This window comes from Echeneis naucrates, chromosome 9 (genome assembly GCF_900963305.1).
Source record: "Echeneis naucrates chromosome 9, fEcheNa1.1, whole genome shotgun sequence".
In the NCBI taxonomy this organism is placed as follows: domain Eukaryota; kingdom Metazoa; phylum Chordata; class Actinopteri; order Carangiformes; family Echeneidae; genus Echeneis; species Echeneis naucrates.
This window is the reverse complement of record NC_042519.1, coordinates 15200334-15214708: the sequence shown is the minus strand read 5'-3', so window position 1 is coordinate 15214708 and position 14375 is coordinate 15200334. Positions and strand designations below refer to the sequence as shown.

The 14375-nt window shown below is 41.6% G+C and overlaps 2 protein-coding genes across 3 annotated transcripts; one reads left to right on the top strand and one right to left on the bottom strand.

Moving 5' to 3' along the window:
* Positions 1 to 2097: 2097 nt before the first annotated feature.
* ficd (FIC domain protein adenylyltransferase) lies at positions 2098 to 4696 on the top strand. The gene is made up of 2 exons (XM_029511310.1): positions 2098 to 2618; positions 3004 to 4696. The coding sequence occupies exons 1-2, from the start codon at positions 2348 to 2350 to the stop codon at positions 4089 to 4091; spliced, it is 1359 nt and encodes a 452-aa protein (XP_029367170.1). The 5' UTR covers positions 2098 to 2347; the 3' UTR covers positions 4092 to 4696.
* Positions 4640 to 13641, bottom strand: sart3 (spliceosome associated factor 3, U4/U6 recycling protein). Of its 2 annotated transcripts, none has more exons than XM_029511309.1 (19): positions 13405 to 13641; positions 12109 to 12235; positions 11910 to 12014; positions 11636 to 11820; positions 11184 to 11289; positions 10611 to 10735; positions 10342 to 10497; positions 9770 to 9908; positions 9525 to 9632; positions 9364 to 9441; positions 9227 to 9285; positions 8886 to 8995; positions 8664 to 8776; positions 8503 to 8579; positions 8245 to 8416; positions 7692 to 8146; positions 7189 to 7341; positions 6848 to 7032; positions 4640 to 6758 (listed from the first exon to the last, which is right to left on the bottom strand). In XM_029511309.1, the coding sequence occupies exons 1-19, from the start codon at positions 13615 to 13617 to the stop codon at positions 6566 to 6568; spliced, it is 2859 nt and encodes a 952-aa protein (XP_029367169.1). In that variant the 5' UTR covers positions 13618 to 13641; the 3' UTR covers positions 4640 to 6565. The 2 variants fall into 2 exon arrangements, with proteins under 2 accessions (XP_029367169.1, XP_029367168.1); XM_029511308.1 differs by having other exon boundaries at positions 11184 to 11235; positions 13405 to 13609.
* Between the last annotated feature and the right edge of the window lie 734 nt (positions 13642 to 14375).

Genomic DNA, 14375 nt, shown 5'->3' with positions numbered 1-14375 from the left:
CTGGGTCTCTTCCTGCAGACACGGCCATCTACGCGGTCATTCAGTCATAACCTCCCCCCTGCACAGTCTGTTGGGGCAGTGTCTTGTTCCTATCACAGCTTAAGTGTGAATATTAGCTATTTTGAGCTGAATATGGGTAACAGTGTTTTGACATACAGCCAGAATTGTTCCTTGGTACCAGTAACAGATCACAGCTGGTGGTAATTTCTGTAATTAAAATATGAAAGAATGGCAACATTAAAAATGACTGACGGTGACAATAAGGACAAGTATCAATGGAACTACTAGTTTTATCAGAGAGAGGGAACAAAAGTCAGAGAAAGTATTTCTTAATCGAGCTTCATATAAATACAGATTCATTTTTACTGCATTGAAAAATTGAATGGGATGAGAGCAAAACTTGAATATAATGACTTTGAGCCCAAGTGGCTACTGAGAGGACATGCTACTCCATGACTAACATTTGCATAAAAGAGAAATGCTGCCCTCTCCTGTTTCTTAAGTCAGAGAATGATTGAGAAGAGATGCAGTATCCAGCCTGGTGAGTTTGGCACCTTGATACCGCAGATTGTAATAACTGGGCTATTAATTCAAGGTACCTTGACAAAAACACATTCTGGCTTCAGTTCTTTCCTGAAAATGATATATAACACAGCAATGTAAATCGGATTTTTTTTTTTTTTTTTTTTTTTTTACTTTTATCTTTCAGACTAACAGGTGACAAACAATGATTTGCCAACTGACTGCACAATAAATCAGGACTCACGACATAATGATAACTGTTCTTACAGGAAATCCATGTCCCATAAATAAAAGTTAGATTACTATTCATTGCAAATAAATGGACTTCTATCATTTTGTTAACTACTCTTACTTATCAATGTCTACTTGCTTTTAAGTCTGTTACCTTCACTAAACCTGTACAGTTGTTGACAGTAATAAAAATATACAGTAATAAAATATTAATATTTTCAGTTTATTTCAGTTTATGCACTCACTGAGGCAGACTTATGATTTTCCAAGTAACTACACAAGTCCGGACTAGTTCTCACAGGAAATCCATGGCAAATAAATAACATTTTGATTTCAATTCATGGCAAATCTGGATTTCTAAACTTACGCTCTACAGATCATACACAATAAATCACACCCACACACACACTATTTGTTTTTCCAAATGCACTTAACAAAATGAATTCCTTTACAACAGCCCAGAACTCTAATAGATCAGCACGTCTAGCCATTTGTTTTCTCTGCTGTCTTTGAATACAGTCTTCACCATGGTATGCTGTGCAGCATGGGGATGCTCCAATCGTTCAGAACAAGGCGTACACATGTATGGCTTCCCCAGACACAGGGACAGGAGGAAAAAGGTCAGCAGGAAAAATATGACCACCTTCATAGATTATGAAAAGAAGGGAGGTAATCATATTCAAATGCATTGCACATTTTTAAAGACCACACCATAGGGAAGTTATATTTATTTAATTAAAAACAGAGAACACGGAACAGAGAAAATAGCATTAAAGCCAAGGAAAGGAAGTTATCAAAATGAGATGTATAAGGCTGAGGTTGCAGAATGCAGAAAAAAAAGACAGGAAAATCAATATCAATATCATCATATCATGTGCTTTGCCCATCATTCCGCAGCCTTAATATTAAATGTAAGTTAAATTAACCCTAACCCTAACTACAATAGCTCTCCCTACATATTAACCTCGCTATCAACAGTTTTGGATGAAGTTATATTTAAGAACTGAATTTTCATTTATCAGCCTTCTCATCTGTTGCTTTCATTATCCAGTGTGCTAGCCTGAACTTTTGTCGGGTTATATTCTCTAAATATACTAATCCAGACGGTGACAGTGCGTCAACAAAAAGTGTAGCTCCGACAATCTGCTCCGTTGAAGAGCATCTAGCGGCGGTTAGCTTATGCTAACTTCCGGGAGCTCTGGGCCAAACAGCCCTGATCAGCCAATCACAGACAGTCACGAACCATTCGTTGTCTTGCCACATGTCAGCCAATCAGAAACGTCCTTTAACGAACTCCCGACCAATGATATTTGAGAATGTTCACACGTTCCGACTGAAGCGATGATATGTTTGTTTGGTACACACCGCAGCTGACGCTCCGGACACGTCGGTGTCGAACTTGCTGTCGTTGGTTTGCTCTTTATTTACGACTCAGACTTAACAAGGACCAGCTGTAGGACCGAGTCCGGAACTCAACCTCCCCGCCGGTGTCTCCTGCTGCCATGTCCCCGGAGCCTCCGGCTCTCTTAGCTGGGGGTGGATATAAATGGGGAACCGTATCACCGGAGGATGGAGGTTTTAACCTGGGCCCATCATGGCTCCTGTGACGGTGTGGCGCTCTACCGGCGGCCGGGTCCTCGGAGGATGGGGCCCGCTGCTGTGTGTCCTGCTCGGCTCTCTGGTGGCCCTCCTCATGCCCCTGGTCGGGGTAGACAACCAGTGCCGCTTCGCCCTGAAGAGCTTCGCCCAGCTCCGCTGCCAGCTGTGGGGAAGCTCCCAGCAGCCTCCAGCTGTTCAGTCCACCAGCCTCACCGTCCCCTTCACCGCCCTTGATCTGCTGCCCCGCAGGTCCAAGCCAAGCAAAGGTACGACCCAGAACGGCTCAAATGTGCAGTCCAGCTCAGTACCACATGTCCTGGGGTCCTAACGAACCGAGGACAATAATCCCAGTTCCCTTGTTCTTACAGTAAAGCAGTTGACTGTGGTGATCAGTAGATCTAAATATGTGTCCAAGTGGTCATCTTCACTCAAATTTGTGATGTTTCTTAATGCAAAAACCAGGAATAAATGAACAGGCCCCAGTCTGCGGCTCGTTTGGTGATAGTAGAAAATCACTGCTCCACTGAATTATATCTTTTTTTTACCTGCTGAAAATTTTTGTTTCTACTGCAATTCTGTTTAAAACACCAGGAACTATCACTGCTGGAATAAAGTCCTCTGGATATGTTTACTTTCACATTCTGTTGGCAGAAATGAAGCTGGAGGCCAAAGCGGCGCTGCAACAGGCTCTAGAGATGAAAAAACTGGGCAAGAGGGAGAAAGCGCACAAGCTGCTGCTGCATGCACTGAGCTTGAACCCCGAATTTGTGGATGCCCTGACAGAGCTGGGGACCATTCTGGAGGAGGAGAAGGATGTGGTGCAGGCAGACCAGCTGTACACCAAGGCCCTGGCCATCTCTCCGAGTCACAAGCGGGCGCTGGTCAGTAGAGACCGGACTCTGCCTCTGGTGGAAGAGATTGACCAGCGTCACTTTGGCATCATTGACAGTAAAGTGCGCAGGCTTATGTCCATTCCTAAAGGCAACTCCGCCCTCCGCCGAGTGATGGAGGAGACCTACTACCACCACATCTACCACACGGTGGCTATTGAAGGCAGCACACTCACTCTGTCTGAAATCCGTCACATCATTGAGACGCGTTACGCTGTCCCTGGGAAGAGCCTGCAGGAACAGAATGAGGCCATTGGTGTGGACGTGGCCATGAAATTCATCAACACCACACTGTTGTCCAGGTCAGGAGTCATGACAGTCGGCGACATCCTGGAAATTCACCGCCGGGTGCTGGGCTATGTGGACCCCGTGGAGGGAGGGAGGCTGCGCACCAGCCAAGTGTTTGTGGGTCAACACATCCCCCCCCACCCTCGAGACCTTCAGAGACACATGCAGGAGCTGGTTCAGTGGCTCAACTCTGATGAAGCCCTGCAGCTGCACCCTGTGGAGTACGCAGCTCTCGCCCACTACAAGCTGGTGTATGTGCACCCATTTGTAGATGGCAACGGACGCACATCACGTCTGCTCATGAACCTTGTGCTCATGCAGGCGCACTTCCCACCAATCACGATCCGCAAAGAACAGAGGGCCGAATATTATACAGCTTTAGACACAGCTAATGGGGGTGATGTGCGCCCGTTCATTCGCTTTATCGCCAAATGTACAGAGATAACATTGGACACGTTGTTGATTTCTACGACGGAGCACCCTGTCGGGCTTCCAGGAGCCAGCCAAGACCAGGCTTGTCCTGACTGCAAACAAACTATCCCCATAACCCCCCACAACTGAACTACAAACAAGAGAGGATAAGAAGCATGAAGTATTATCATGCAGAGGAAGGTTCTGGTAAATCTGATAAGTCCTCAACAATCTCAAACAAACAATAACAGTCACAAGTTGTGTTGAATTGCTTTGACCCAGAGCCTGTGCCTCAGTTTTGGTTCTGTGTTGCTGAGTTCACTGAAACTGCAAGACGTTGAATTGAAATCTGTTGTGCTGTGCAAAGGATTGTTTCTGTATAAATCTTTTTCCTGCACATGAATATATTTTGTTTTCCTCCAAGTCTGTTTTCTAACCATGATTTTAATGCATTTTAATTTGCATTAGAATCTCATCTGAAGTTCAACTACTGCTAATGTGGGGAGGAAAAAAAAGCTTTCTCCACTTTGTAAAGACGTGTATGATGTGTGAACCTTTAGTTCACTACACTTCTCACAACATTGAAAGCACTTTTTTGATTATTTATTTCATTTAAAATACATGTTTTGTGTTAACTTTCATTCTCTTAAAAGTGATTAACTTGAAGAATGAATCATGCCATCGGTGTGACACTTGGATCAAAGATGATTTACATAGCTTTATTAAACAACTTTTAGAGCAGAAAACATGACATAATTTGGGTTGTTTTTTTTTTTTTTATGTTTTTTACAGGACCAAAAACACAAGGGTAGAAAAGGCTAGACCAATGAAAGAAGCAGAAAAATAAATACGACTGAACAAAACAAACAAAAAAAAATTATCCACCTCTATACCAAATTTAAAACCTTAACAATAGAAATTATACAAAACATCAATGCACTCATATAACCTTTGAGAGGGTAACCCCTAAACACCAACATATTACATTTTTAATATATATATCAGGCCACATTGGTGAGAAAAAAAACATAGCTTGTATTCCATCTTTTAAATTTAGATTTCTGTTTACTTAACTGTGGTGACCTTTTTGAAATTGATATACTAATAATTATATACAACTTTGTTACTGTTCAAAGAGGGTGAGTGGACCAACATATGTTTGACTCCTTATGCAGGAAAGACAAAAATGAAAAAACTGCATAGATTCTATTCTCGTGTCAAAAGGAGCCACAGACTTGAATAATATGCGTTAGCTAATCTCACACCAACTTCACAAGTGAAATCAAATCAGCTGAAGCTATGAAGAAAACCAAGGCCAAACCATAATTCTAAAACTGAGTGACTTTCCACTACATACTTTTAAACATTTAGTTATCTTTTTTAACACCTGAAACTGTTTTATATTTATGAACTGTTCCAGGGCTTTTAAGATGAATGTGTTAAAATTTTCTCCCTTGTTTGAGCTATGAAATTTGAGAAAACTTGAGAAGCTCCTTGATTTTCAAGTCACCAAATTATTTGATAAATGTTTTCATGTCACATTAATTCTGTCAATCAACTAGTCTTTAGTTTGTTGAGCTCGTTAGTGTTGTGTATAGCTTAAGATAACACTGGAAACATTTCATACATTTAATTTGGGGATGTGTCCAGACACCAAATAAGCCAATTAGACAAATTTCTTCAGGGCTATGCTTACATGTGTACTTGAATCTTAAAAGATGACAGGAACATGCCTTATTTCCCTCCAAGTCTTTTTCATTTTACATCACAAAGATCAGACTGGTCAATAAAATATCTAATTAATGATGGATGTTTTTACCTTCAACAGACAGGCCAAACAGTAATGAAAGTGATGTATGGAAACACAAATCTGGCATTATACTCACACTCATTCAGCAGTGTGATGTCAGGGAAGTTGATGCACTGTAATAAGATGCCAGTCCACTAATACTAACTTGGTCAACTATCCCAGGTACATTGCTTCACAATATTGAAAATCCTAAGTAGATGACTAATTATGGAAAAATAATGATTTAGCTGTAGTTTACAGTCAGAAAAGTCATCGTGGACCTTGTCAGGCGTGCCCACTGGAGGTGAAAATAAGTTACAACAAAAGGTTTAGGTTCCCTAAAAATATCTCTTCATCACTGTAGCACATCCAACTTATGTACACACTAAATATGTTACACTTTAACCCCCCCTCCTTAAAAAAAAAAAACATTCACAAGGTTGGCTGTTATGCAAGCTTAAAAAAATACTGCCACATATGCTTCCGTTCTGTCCCCTTCACATTACACACAATGAGAGAAGACGCCTCGCAACATAAGGCTTACAATTTTAAACACGGTATATTTACACACAAATATTATACACTTTTCTTTATAAAATTGCCTGCCAGCCACCATCAAACACACCCAACAAAAACAATCCATCAAATGGTGAAAAGTCTTGGTTCAAAAAGTTTTGTGGAGCAGGGCAGGAACTTGGCGATTAAGGCAATCTCGCAGAATGGATGATGAGAACAAGACTGAGATTAAAGGGAAGGCAGGTCATCAATTACAGAAAAATCACACTCATTTGTAAGGTCACAAGATGGCTTGTGAATAATTCTCTCGCTCATCCTCTCACTTATTGAGAAGCATCCTGGCAAAGTCTGAATTTGACAGCGCTTTCGTCTCTGCAGCTGTGTTTACTGTTGAGCTAGCTGTTGTTGGGACCTGATCAGCTGTGGTCCCATTCTCAACTTTGTTTGTGGGCCCACTTTGTCGGTGCAGGGAACGAGGAAGCAGCGACAGCTGTGTGCGTCCTCTTCCTCTCCTAGAAAGCAAAATAGAGCTCTGTATCAGTATATTTACAAATGTTAGAATAGCAGACTATCCAAACGGCAGAAAACGTGCCAAACTTACGATCCATAGACCTGGCGAGGCATATCTGTTGTGAGTCTACTGGCACCAGGTTTATCCATTACGCTCCTACGTGGAGGGTTGCTGATAGCAACAGAGATTTTGTTGCCCTCTATTTCCATGCCATCCATTTTCAGAACTGCCTGAGATGCCTGGGTTTCATTTGCAAACTCAACATACGCCAGACCCTGCAGAGACACCGAAAGAGAGCACCAGTAGCATCAGCAACAGCCGAAATCAGACACTTAGGATTTATGTGGTTTAAGGTGGTAACTATTAGCTCAATCAAGAATGGCATTTTGAGTTAAAACATCAGGACACTGTCCTCCACTTAAACTCCTCACCTTGGGTTTTCCTGAGCGGTAAGTGACCAGACGAACTTCTTTGATGGTGCCGTGACTTTTGCACATTTCCTCCAGCTGCTCTTTAGTGCATGAGAACGGCAGGCCAGAGATGAAAATCTTGTGCTTCTCCATTGATGTGTTGTATTTGAACACCTACAAATGCATTAATGTGAAAATGTCACGTTTTGCACATTTTCAGGGTTCATACAGAGACCCTTTGAAGCCACAATGAGCTGTACTGTTACTCTGGACAATGATGGGAACCCAGTAGGACTGATGTCACTTAAATTCATAATCAGTGCATTCTGTAGTAAATTTGAACAATGTGACCTCAGATCAATAATTTCCCAAAGTGACAGATTATCCAATTAACAGTTCAATCCCAAACATAAGAGGCCATTAGCAGGTCACTTCCACATAACTGTAACTTCCATTCTGTGCAACTTCCAAAACTGTTCAGATTACTTTGCATAGTAAAATAAACAAACTCTGCTAATATTTACCTTAAAGTCTGGGTTTTTGTTTTTATCCACACACGGTGACACAAACATGGGCCTGCCCTCCACCTCCAGTCTGTCCAGCTTCAGGGCTTCAGGAACAGACACCTGGGATTCAAATTGTACATAGCCATAACCTTTGAAGTTCCCTTTGTTGCTGAAGATGGGGCGAATCTGTGTGATGGGACCACAGGGCTCAAACAGTGTCCTAAGCTTTGCCTCTGGCTCCTCCAGTGTGTATGCCAGGTTGCTGATGAACACACTGCAGTTGTCATTTCGAAGCTCTGGCTTGTCATCATTCTGCCTCTGGACAGCAGCTGCCACTCCAAGCTGGACTTTTTTAGCAGCAGGTGGACCTGGCTTATAGCCAGGGGGGGCGCTTTTCCCAAAGAGTCCTGTCTCTGTCTCCATGTACTCTGTGGTTTGATCCCCATTCCCTCTGTGCCTTTTAGGGGCTTGTTCTGTAAAAGAAAATTAGAATAGTAAGAAAAACTTAACATCACGCTTCTAGTGCTGAAAGGTAAAAGGTTTGGCCATTTAGCCCAAGTAGCCTCTTTACCCGAGTCTTCATTCCATTCGTCCTGATGATCTTCCGGTTCTGCTTTCCTCTTCTCCCCGAATTGAGAACCCTTCTGGATCTTCTTCTGAGCCTTCTTGTCTGATTTGGTTTTTCGCCGCTGCTCAGCTCTCTCCTCTTCTTGGCGAGCCAGGTTGGCTTCTTTCTCAGCCACCTTACAAATGAGAACAATAGTGGAACATTAGCCCAAAGCAGCTCAATGACAATGCTGCAAGGATCAGTGCTGATATGTACTCCAACCTTTGCTCGTTGCTCATTGATTCTGTTCAGTCGGGTCTCTGTCTTCTGTACTGCTACATCCCAGTCCTCCAGAGAACCTGAGATGAGAATGCAAAATAAGGACTTTGCAATTTGTGGAAATATTTACAGTTAACTTTGGTTAGGTTTATTCTGGGACTGACCTTCCACCCTCTCAAAAGTGAGCAGGACCTCACATACATGCTCTGGGTAGTCTGAGGTGCACTGAACTGCTCTGTGAAGAGCTTTCCGACAGTGAGCAGAGTCTCCATAAGACCTATGGATAAGAAAAGTTGACTTTTTTTCTTTTAAGTATGTTGAATTATAAAGCCATCAGCATTGGACATCAATGAACCAATTCTTCTTTCAGACACAGTTTGACAGACCTTTCCAGGTTATAGTACTCCAGCCACATATTGGCATATTTGGCATTCCCTTTAGTCATGATATTGTCCCACAGTTCTCTGGCTTTTTGCATGTTCTTGCAGTGGAGAGCCTGGTAGTAAGGGGAAACTGTTACTTGTGCAGATTGTTTTCATTTTACATATGTGGTAGTGATTACACGTAAATGAGTCACTTTGACTTGTACACATTTGTCTTTCATATAACTAAGACATTAATAAAAGAAAAGACCTAAACACACAGATTAAATACAGGGTTAAAAACACAAGGGAACAAAAAAGAAAATCTAAATCTTAAAAATGGTTGCCATAGTAACAAGGCTTACCTCTATCCTTGCCCAGATCTGCATTATAATACACGATGGGTCTCCACTTTCACCAAACCCTGCACAGCGACATCACAAGGAATTGCATGAAAACCAAAGTTACACCTCAAAAACATTGCATAATGAAATCCACTTACTTTCTTCTACATCTTGTTTCATGTAGTCCAGAGATCGAGAGAAGGCTCCCCGCAACTCCTCTAACTCTTTACTTGATTCTACAAAAAAGAAGAATGACCATCAGCAAAAAAAATTATTTCATAGTTTAACTGATTGTTTCTGACACACAACAGCTCTTCACCTTTACTGAAGTCCACACGTCTCCTAAGGTAGTCAAGGTATGCCTGCCAAATTTCCACATAATCTGTTGCTTGAATGAAACCTGCATTCAGCGCCTTCTCAAAAATATCTGTGTGAAAGAAACAGGAATGGCATAATACAAGACAAAATCCAATATACTTCTAAGATGGTCAAGGACATCTTCACAATAGTATACGAACCCAAAATAAATGAAAACAGCAACTGAGCTATAGAGTTTCCTGCTACCTGAGATGATCTGATGATCAGCTCCATGTCTCTCCGTAGCTAGAAGGTAGCTCTTCCACAGACCCATGGTCCAAGGGCAGTTCCTTACTGCACGTTCATGAGTAGAAAGAACAAGGTCTTTGATCTTCAGCTGACGATCCTACAGAATTGAGTGAGGACAGCAAATTTCAAACAAGCTGAAATATTTATCACTGAGGATGGAAAGTGTCACCTCTAACAGCACCTACATTTTCCTTCTTAAAGGTATATTAATACAAACTGCTTGTTTGTGTACCTGGAAACACACAGAAAAGGTAAACACTGAAGACAGCAGCCAAACTCTAACTCCCTAAACCTGAAATATGAACCTTAATTTATAAAATGTGATAGATTCACATGTAACCCAAACACGACCTCAGAAGGAGCTGAGCATAATTGTTCATTTGTTTCTGGCTGAAAACAGAACTGGCAAGTTTTGGCTCAAAATAAAATCTGTCCAACTGGGAGGTATTGGCATGAGCTCAAATTCTTCACAGCAAACATCAGATTCTGACTCTGAGGCAGAACCATACTAAACACTGACCAGTACTCACAAGATAGGCGGTGTATTTTGCCCACATGTCTGGCACGAGGCAGTTCTCTGCCAGGGTCCGCTCAAAGGTTATCTGGATCCGTGCTGGGTCACCCTCCTTTAGTTCAAATTCAAGGTAGGTTTGGTATTCTGCCAGCTTTGGAGGTTCTGCCACCAGCTGTAACAAGACAAGAGCATGCAAATGTGATAAAGAAAAAGCTATGCAAGTCTTTAGAAATAAAACTGCAACAGATAATGTTTTATCCAGAGTTGTTATTGTAAGTCAATTACCAGTGACTCTTCAAAAGGTCTGCACTTCTCCATCTGCTGCAAAGCCTTTTTGTACTGATGTATGACCATCTCAGACACCCCATGTTCAGACCACTCCTCATATTCTGCATAGGTGGTTTCCATGTCTACAAAGCAACAGCACACAAATGGATTCAACTTTTGAATACAATTTCCCCTTCTTTTTAACCTTTAATTATAGAGGCTAATTTCTACCCCAAACTTTACTGTAAAATGAAATGAGTGAGAATCTCAGATAGATATAGTTTTCTTTTCAAAAAAAGAAAAAAGATCATGATACTGAATTTTGTTCTATACTAAGTTTTTTCCACTTGTGAATCAACCTGAAGGAATCGTTTCAACCTGAGGAGGAGGACTTTCTCAAAATCTGTTCGGTGTTTTAGGGCCACATCACATAAGTGCCACTTTCAACCGTTTCCAAAGGAATCATTATCTTTTTAAATGGGATGATTCACAGTTTTTCACGTTGGCCATTGCCATGACAGACAGTTCTCACAACAGGAATCCTGCCTAATTTACAACAACCCGTCTGGACAGAAGAGGCATCATGCTCACCCATTAAGGGAATGGCCAGCTGGCGGCGAAACAGTGTATGGATTCGCTCAAGCTGAGTGTTCAGCAGCTCCTGCTCCTCACGACTGGGAATCCTGCCAGGGGGAGGCTAAAAGGAAGAAGTTGAGAAAACTGAGTCAAAATTTTGCGTCCAAGTTTCAAATCAAATTAATTCTAAAGTGTCAGTATTTTCATTTATTCTGAATTATGCCAGTGGATTATGATTCAAAATCCTTTTTTTTTTTCTTTTTACCTGAAAGAGACAGTTGAACTTAATATTGTCAGCCCCTATGCACTATAGTGAGCGATTTTAATCAAAGGTCTGTGAGACTTTTGAGACTGATCATTAAAAACAAAATCTTTTTCTCACTTACATACAATGATGATGAAATCGCATTAAAAGCAGTGTATGTGTGATGACTAACAAACGCTCTCCAACTGATAGAAATACAAACCTGTACCGTAGACAGAATGGCATTCTCAAACTCTCTGTATGCTTCCCACACTGTCTGTCCTTTGGTCATGTGAAGCCCCACAGCAGTCACGGCTCTTTCAAAGATGGATCTCACCTTGTCTATTCCACCTGGTGAGCCCATGCCACCAATTGAATACTGAGCATATTCAAGCCAGATATCTGGACCTAGATACAGAGATTTACAGGTAAATGTTAATACTATGTAAGAACACAATGTCAAATTAAAGGCAGTAACAATTGTGCAATGAACTCACAGATATAATCTTTCACAGCTTTCTCAAAAAGTTCATAAACTTTCTCTCGGTTTCGCTCATCCTCAGTCAGCCGGATCTCATCCTTAAGCCAATCCAACCAGATCTCTGCAGGATTTAACAAAATCGGATGTCACAAATAATTCAGCACTGGTGTCAAGAGATTCTTCTGATAGCAAAACCATACAAGACATAGACCCACCTTCAGTGAGAGGGAAAAGTTCACTCATCTTCTGTCTTGCCTTTCGCAGTCGAATTAGTTCTCCCTCCTGTTTCAGTAGTTTGATGAGATCGACATGGCAGTTGTAGTCAAAAGCATTGATCGATAGCTGAAAATCACACAAAGATGAGAGGGGAATAATACAATTAATACAATGAAATTCATCCCAATTCATTTTTGCTTTTTCCATATTTATTCAAAGGCAGCACAACAAGCAAGAATGTTGTGGGATCAAAACACGGACTTTGTGTTTCAGCGTTTAGTTTGCATGTGCTGTCAAAACACGTGTACATTTAAGTTAATGAGGGGCTCAAAATTTTCAATAGGCATTACTGCAACAATAAATAGTTGTTGTTTCTATATGGTGGCCTTTTGATAGATTAGCAACCTGTCCAGGGTGTACCCCACTCTCACCTAATGTCAACTGGGCTTAGGTCCTGACATCCTGGGATCCTGATGGATAAGCAGTATTGTACAGGGATGGACAGATAGCTTTAAATAGCTGTTACCACTGCCAACTTAAATTAAGTTAAAGAGAAACTATAGCTGAAACAGAAACTTTGAAGACTTAAGTTAAAAAGGGAAAACAAATCAAGAAACAAACACCTACAAATTAGGGACAAATATAAAACCATCCCACCTGGACACCACAAATCTAAATATATTATATATATCATTTTTTCCGTACTTGGTAAAAGTGGAAATCAGGACAGAGGACCTATCCTGATTTCATTGTCGTTTTTAAACAATTGCGCAATGCGTTTTTGTTTTGATTCTCTCGTACTTTTATATTTTACCACTGTTTGTAAATTATACATAGATATTTAAAACGTGTTGTATTTGATATCGTGTCCTTTTACTCTATGAAACACTTTGTCAACCCTGTTTTTTTTTATGTGCTGCCCAGATAAAGTTGACTTGTGTACAGACTTTATTAACCCAACATCTTACACAAAACATCCGACAGAGTTAAGACAGTTTGTACTTTCTACAAACTGAACTGAGGTGCTGAAACGACGAGTGTGACCAGGTGATCCATTAGCATCACACATTAGCAGCGCAGCTAATCACGGCAGCTACGTCAATGGCGTAGTATCAAATGCGCCTTTATAACAGCTTAGTTGAGCGCAGCAAACATTACTATGTGTCCAGTTCCTCCTGAGACACGACAGGACAGACAGCCCACAGTCTGGGAGCTGCTGATTGTAGCTGACTGTGTTTACCGCCCATTCATTCTCGTTAGCTCCTCGGCTAATGCCAGTCAACTGTGCTAATCACCTGCTCCTCCAAACGCTGGATCTCGGCTTCATTTTCCTTCTCGTCTTCGGACGACTCGTCGTCATCCTCGTCTGAATTTTCTACTCCCATCCCCTCTTCCTCCTCCTCCTCCTCTTCGTCGTCGTCCGACTCCATCTCTCTCTCCTCCATCCCTGCATCTTCCTCCTCCATATCTTGCAACTGCGTTTGCTCTGCGTTGCTCGACGCTGCCATGTTGGAAAGGCTGTCTGCCCAGTAACAACCTCACGAGCTCACAGCGCTGTTGGCAGCCCCCCAGTAAGGAGAGTCGCTATTGGCTGTCCCGATAGTCGCTAGATGGCGTCATTGCATAATGTGCATAATCCATTCAGTCCGTTTTAATCACATGCGTTTATTTCATTATTTTTCAAACTGCTTAAGGCCAACAGATGGTTATTTTAAATGATGTTTAATGCAACAATGCAGAGCAGGGCCTTGTAGGCGGGCGGCTCCAGAAGGAGTCCCCCCCCCCCACCACCACACACACACACACACAGCACAACAATAAGTTGAACACATTTAGTAGTAGTATGTCTGCTACAGCAACGTGTTTTGCTCGTACTGTGCACGAATACACTGACGGGTAAATCTACTCTACATGTGTCCTGGACAGATGCACTCAGAGGAGGAACTCTGGTTTTATGTACGTTATTTCAATTACTTTTTTCGTGTGTTTGATCAACAAGAAAACGTTTAAGGTCTATCATATCAATGGCTGTTGTCCGTTACTGTGTTTGTGTTTGCAGTGTTTGTACTGAAATAGTTAAATCCAGTTCTGCTTAATACAAAAAGAGGGAATCTATATTATTAAGCTACGTTGTGATATGTAAGGCACCTTTCTGACTCTGCAGGGGAGTTTAATACAGTGCTCCTTGAGGACAGAGGGTATGTTTGCATGCCTTACCTGCTCTCAGCCTTCTCAGAGCCTGGAACAGAGGCAGAGTGCCTTTAAC

What these genes read in the sequence shown, in the direction of transcription:
- ficd (XM_029511310.1), top strand. Translation starts at nt 2,348, where the DNA reads ATGGCTCCTGTGACGGTGTGGCGCTCTACCGGCGGCCGGGTCCTCGGA. An exon ending in CAGGTCCAAGCCAAGCAAAG is followed by an intron (nt 2,619 to 3,003) that starts GTACGACCCAGA and finishes TTCTGTTGGCAG; the next exon opens with AAATGAAGCTGGAGGCCAAA.
- sart3 (XM_029511309.1), bottom strand. Translation starts at nt 13,617, where the DNA reads ATGGCAGCGTCGAGCAACGCAGAGCAAACGCAGTTGCAAGATATGGAG. An exon ending in TGATCATCAGATCATCTCAG is followed by an intron (nt 9,633 to 9,769) that starts GTAGCAGGAAAC and finishes TCTTTCACACAG; the next exon opens with ATATTTTTGAGAAGGCGCTG. An exon ending in CACTTTTGAGAGGGTGGAAG is followed by an intron (nt 8,580 to 8,663) that starts GTCAGTCCCAGA and finishes TTCTCATCTCAG; the next exon opens with GTTCTCTGGAGGACTGGGAT.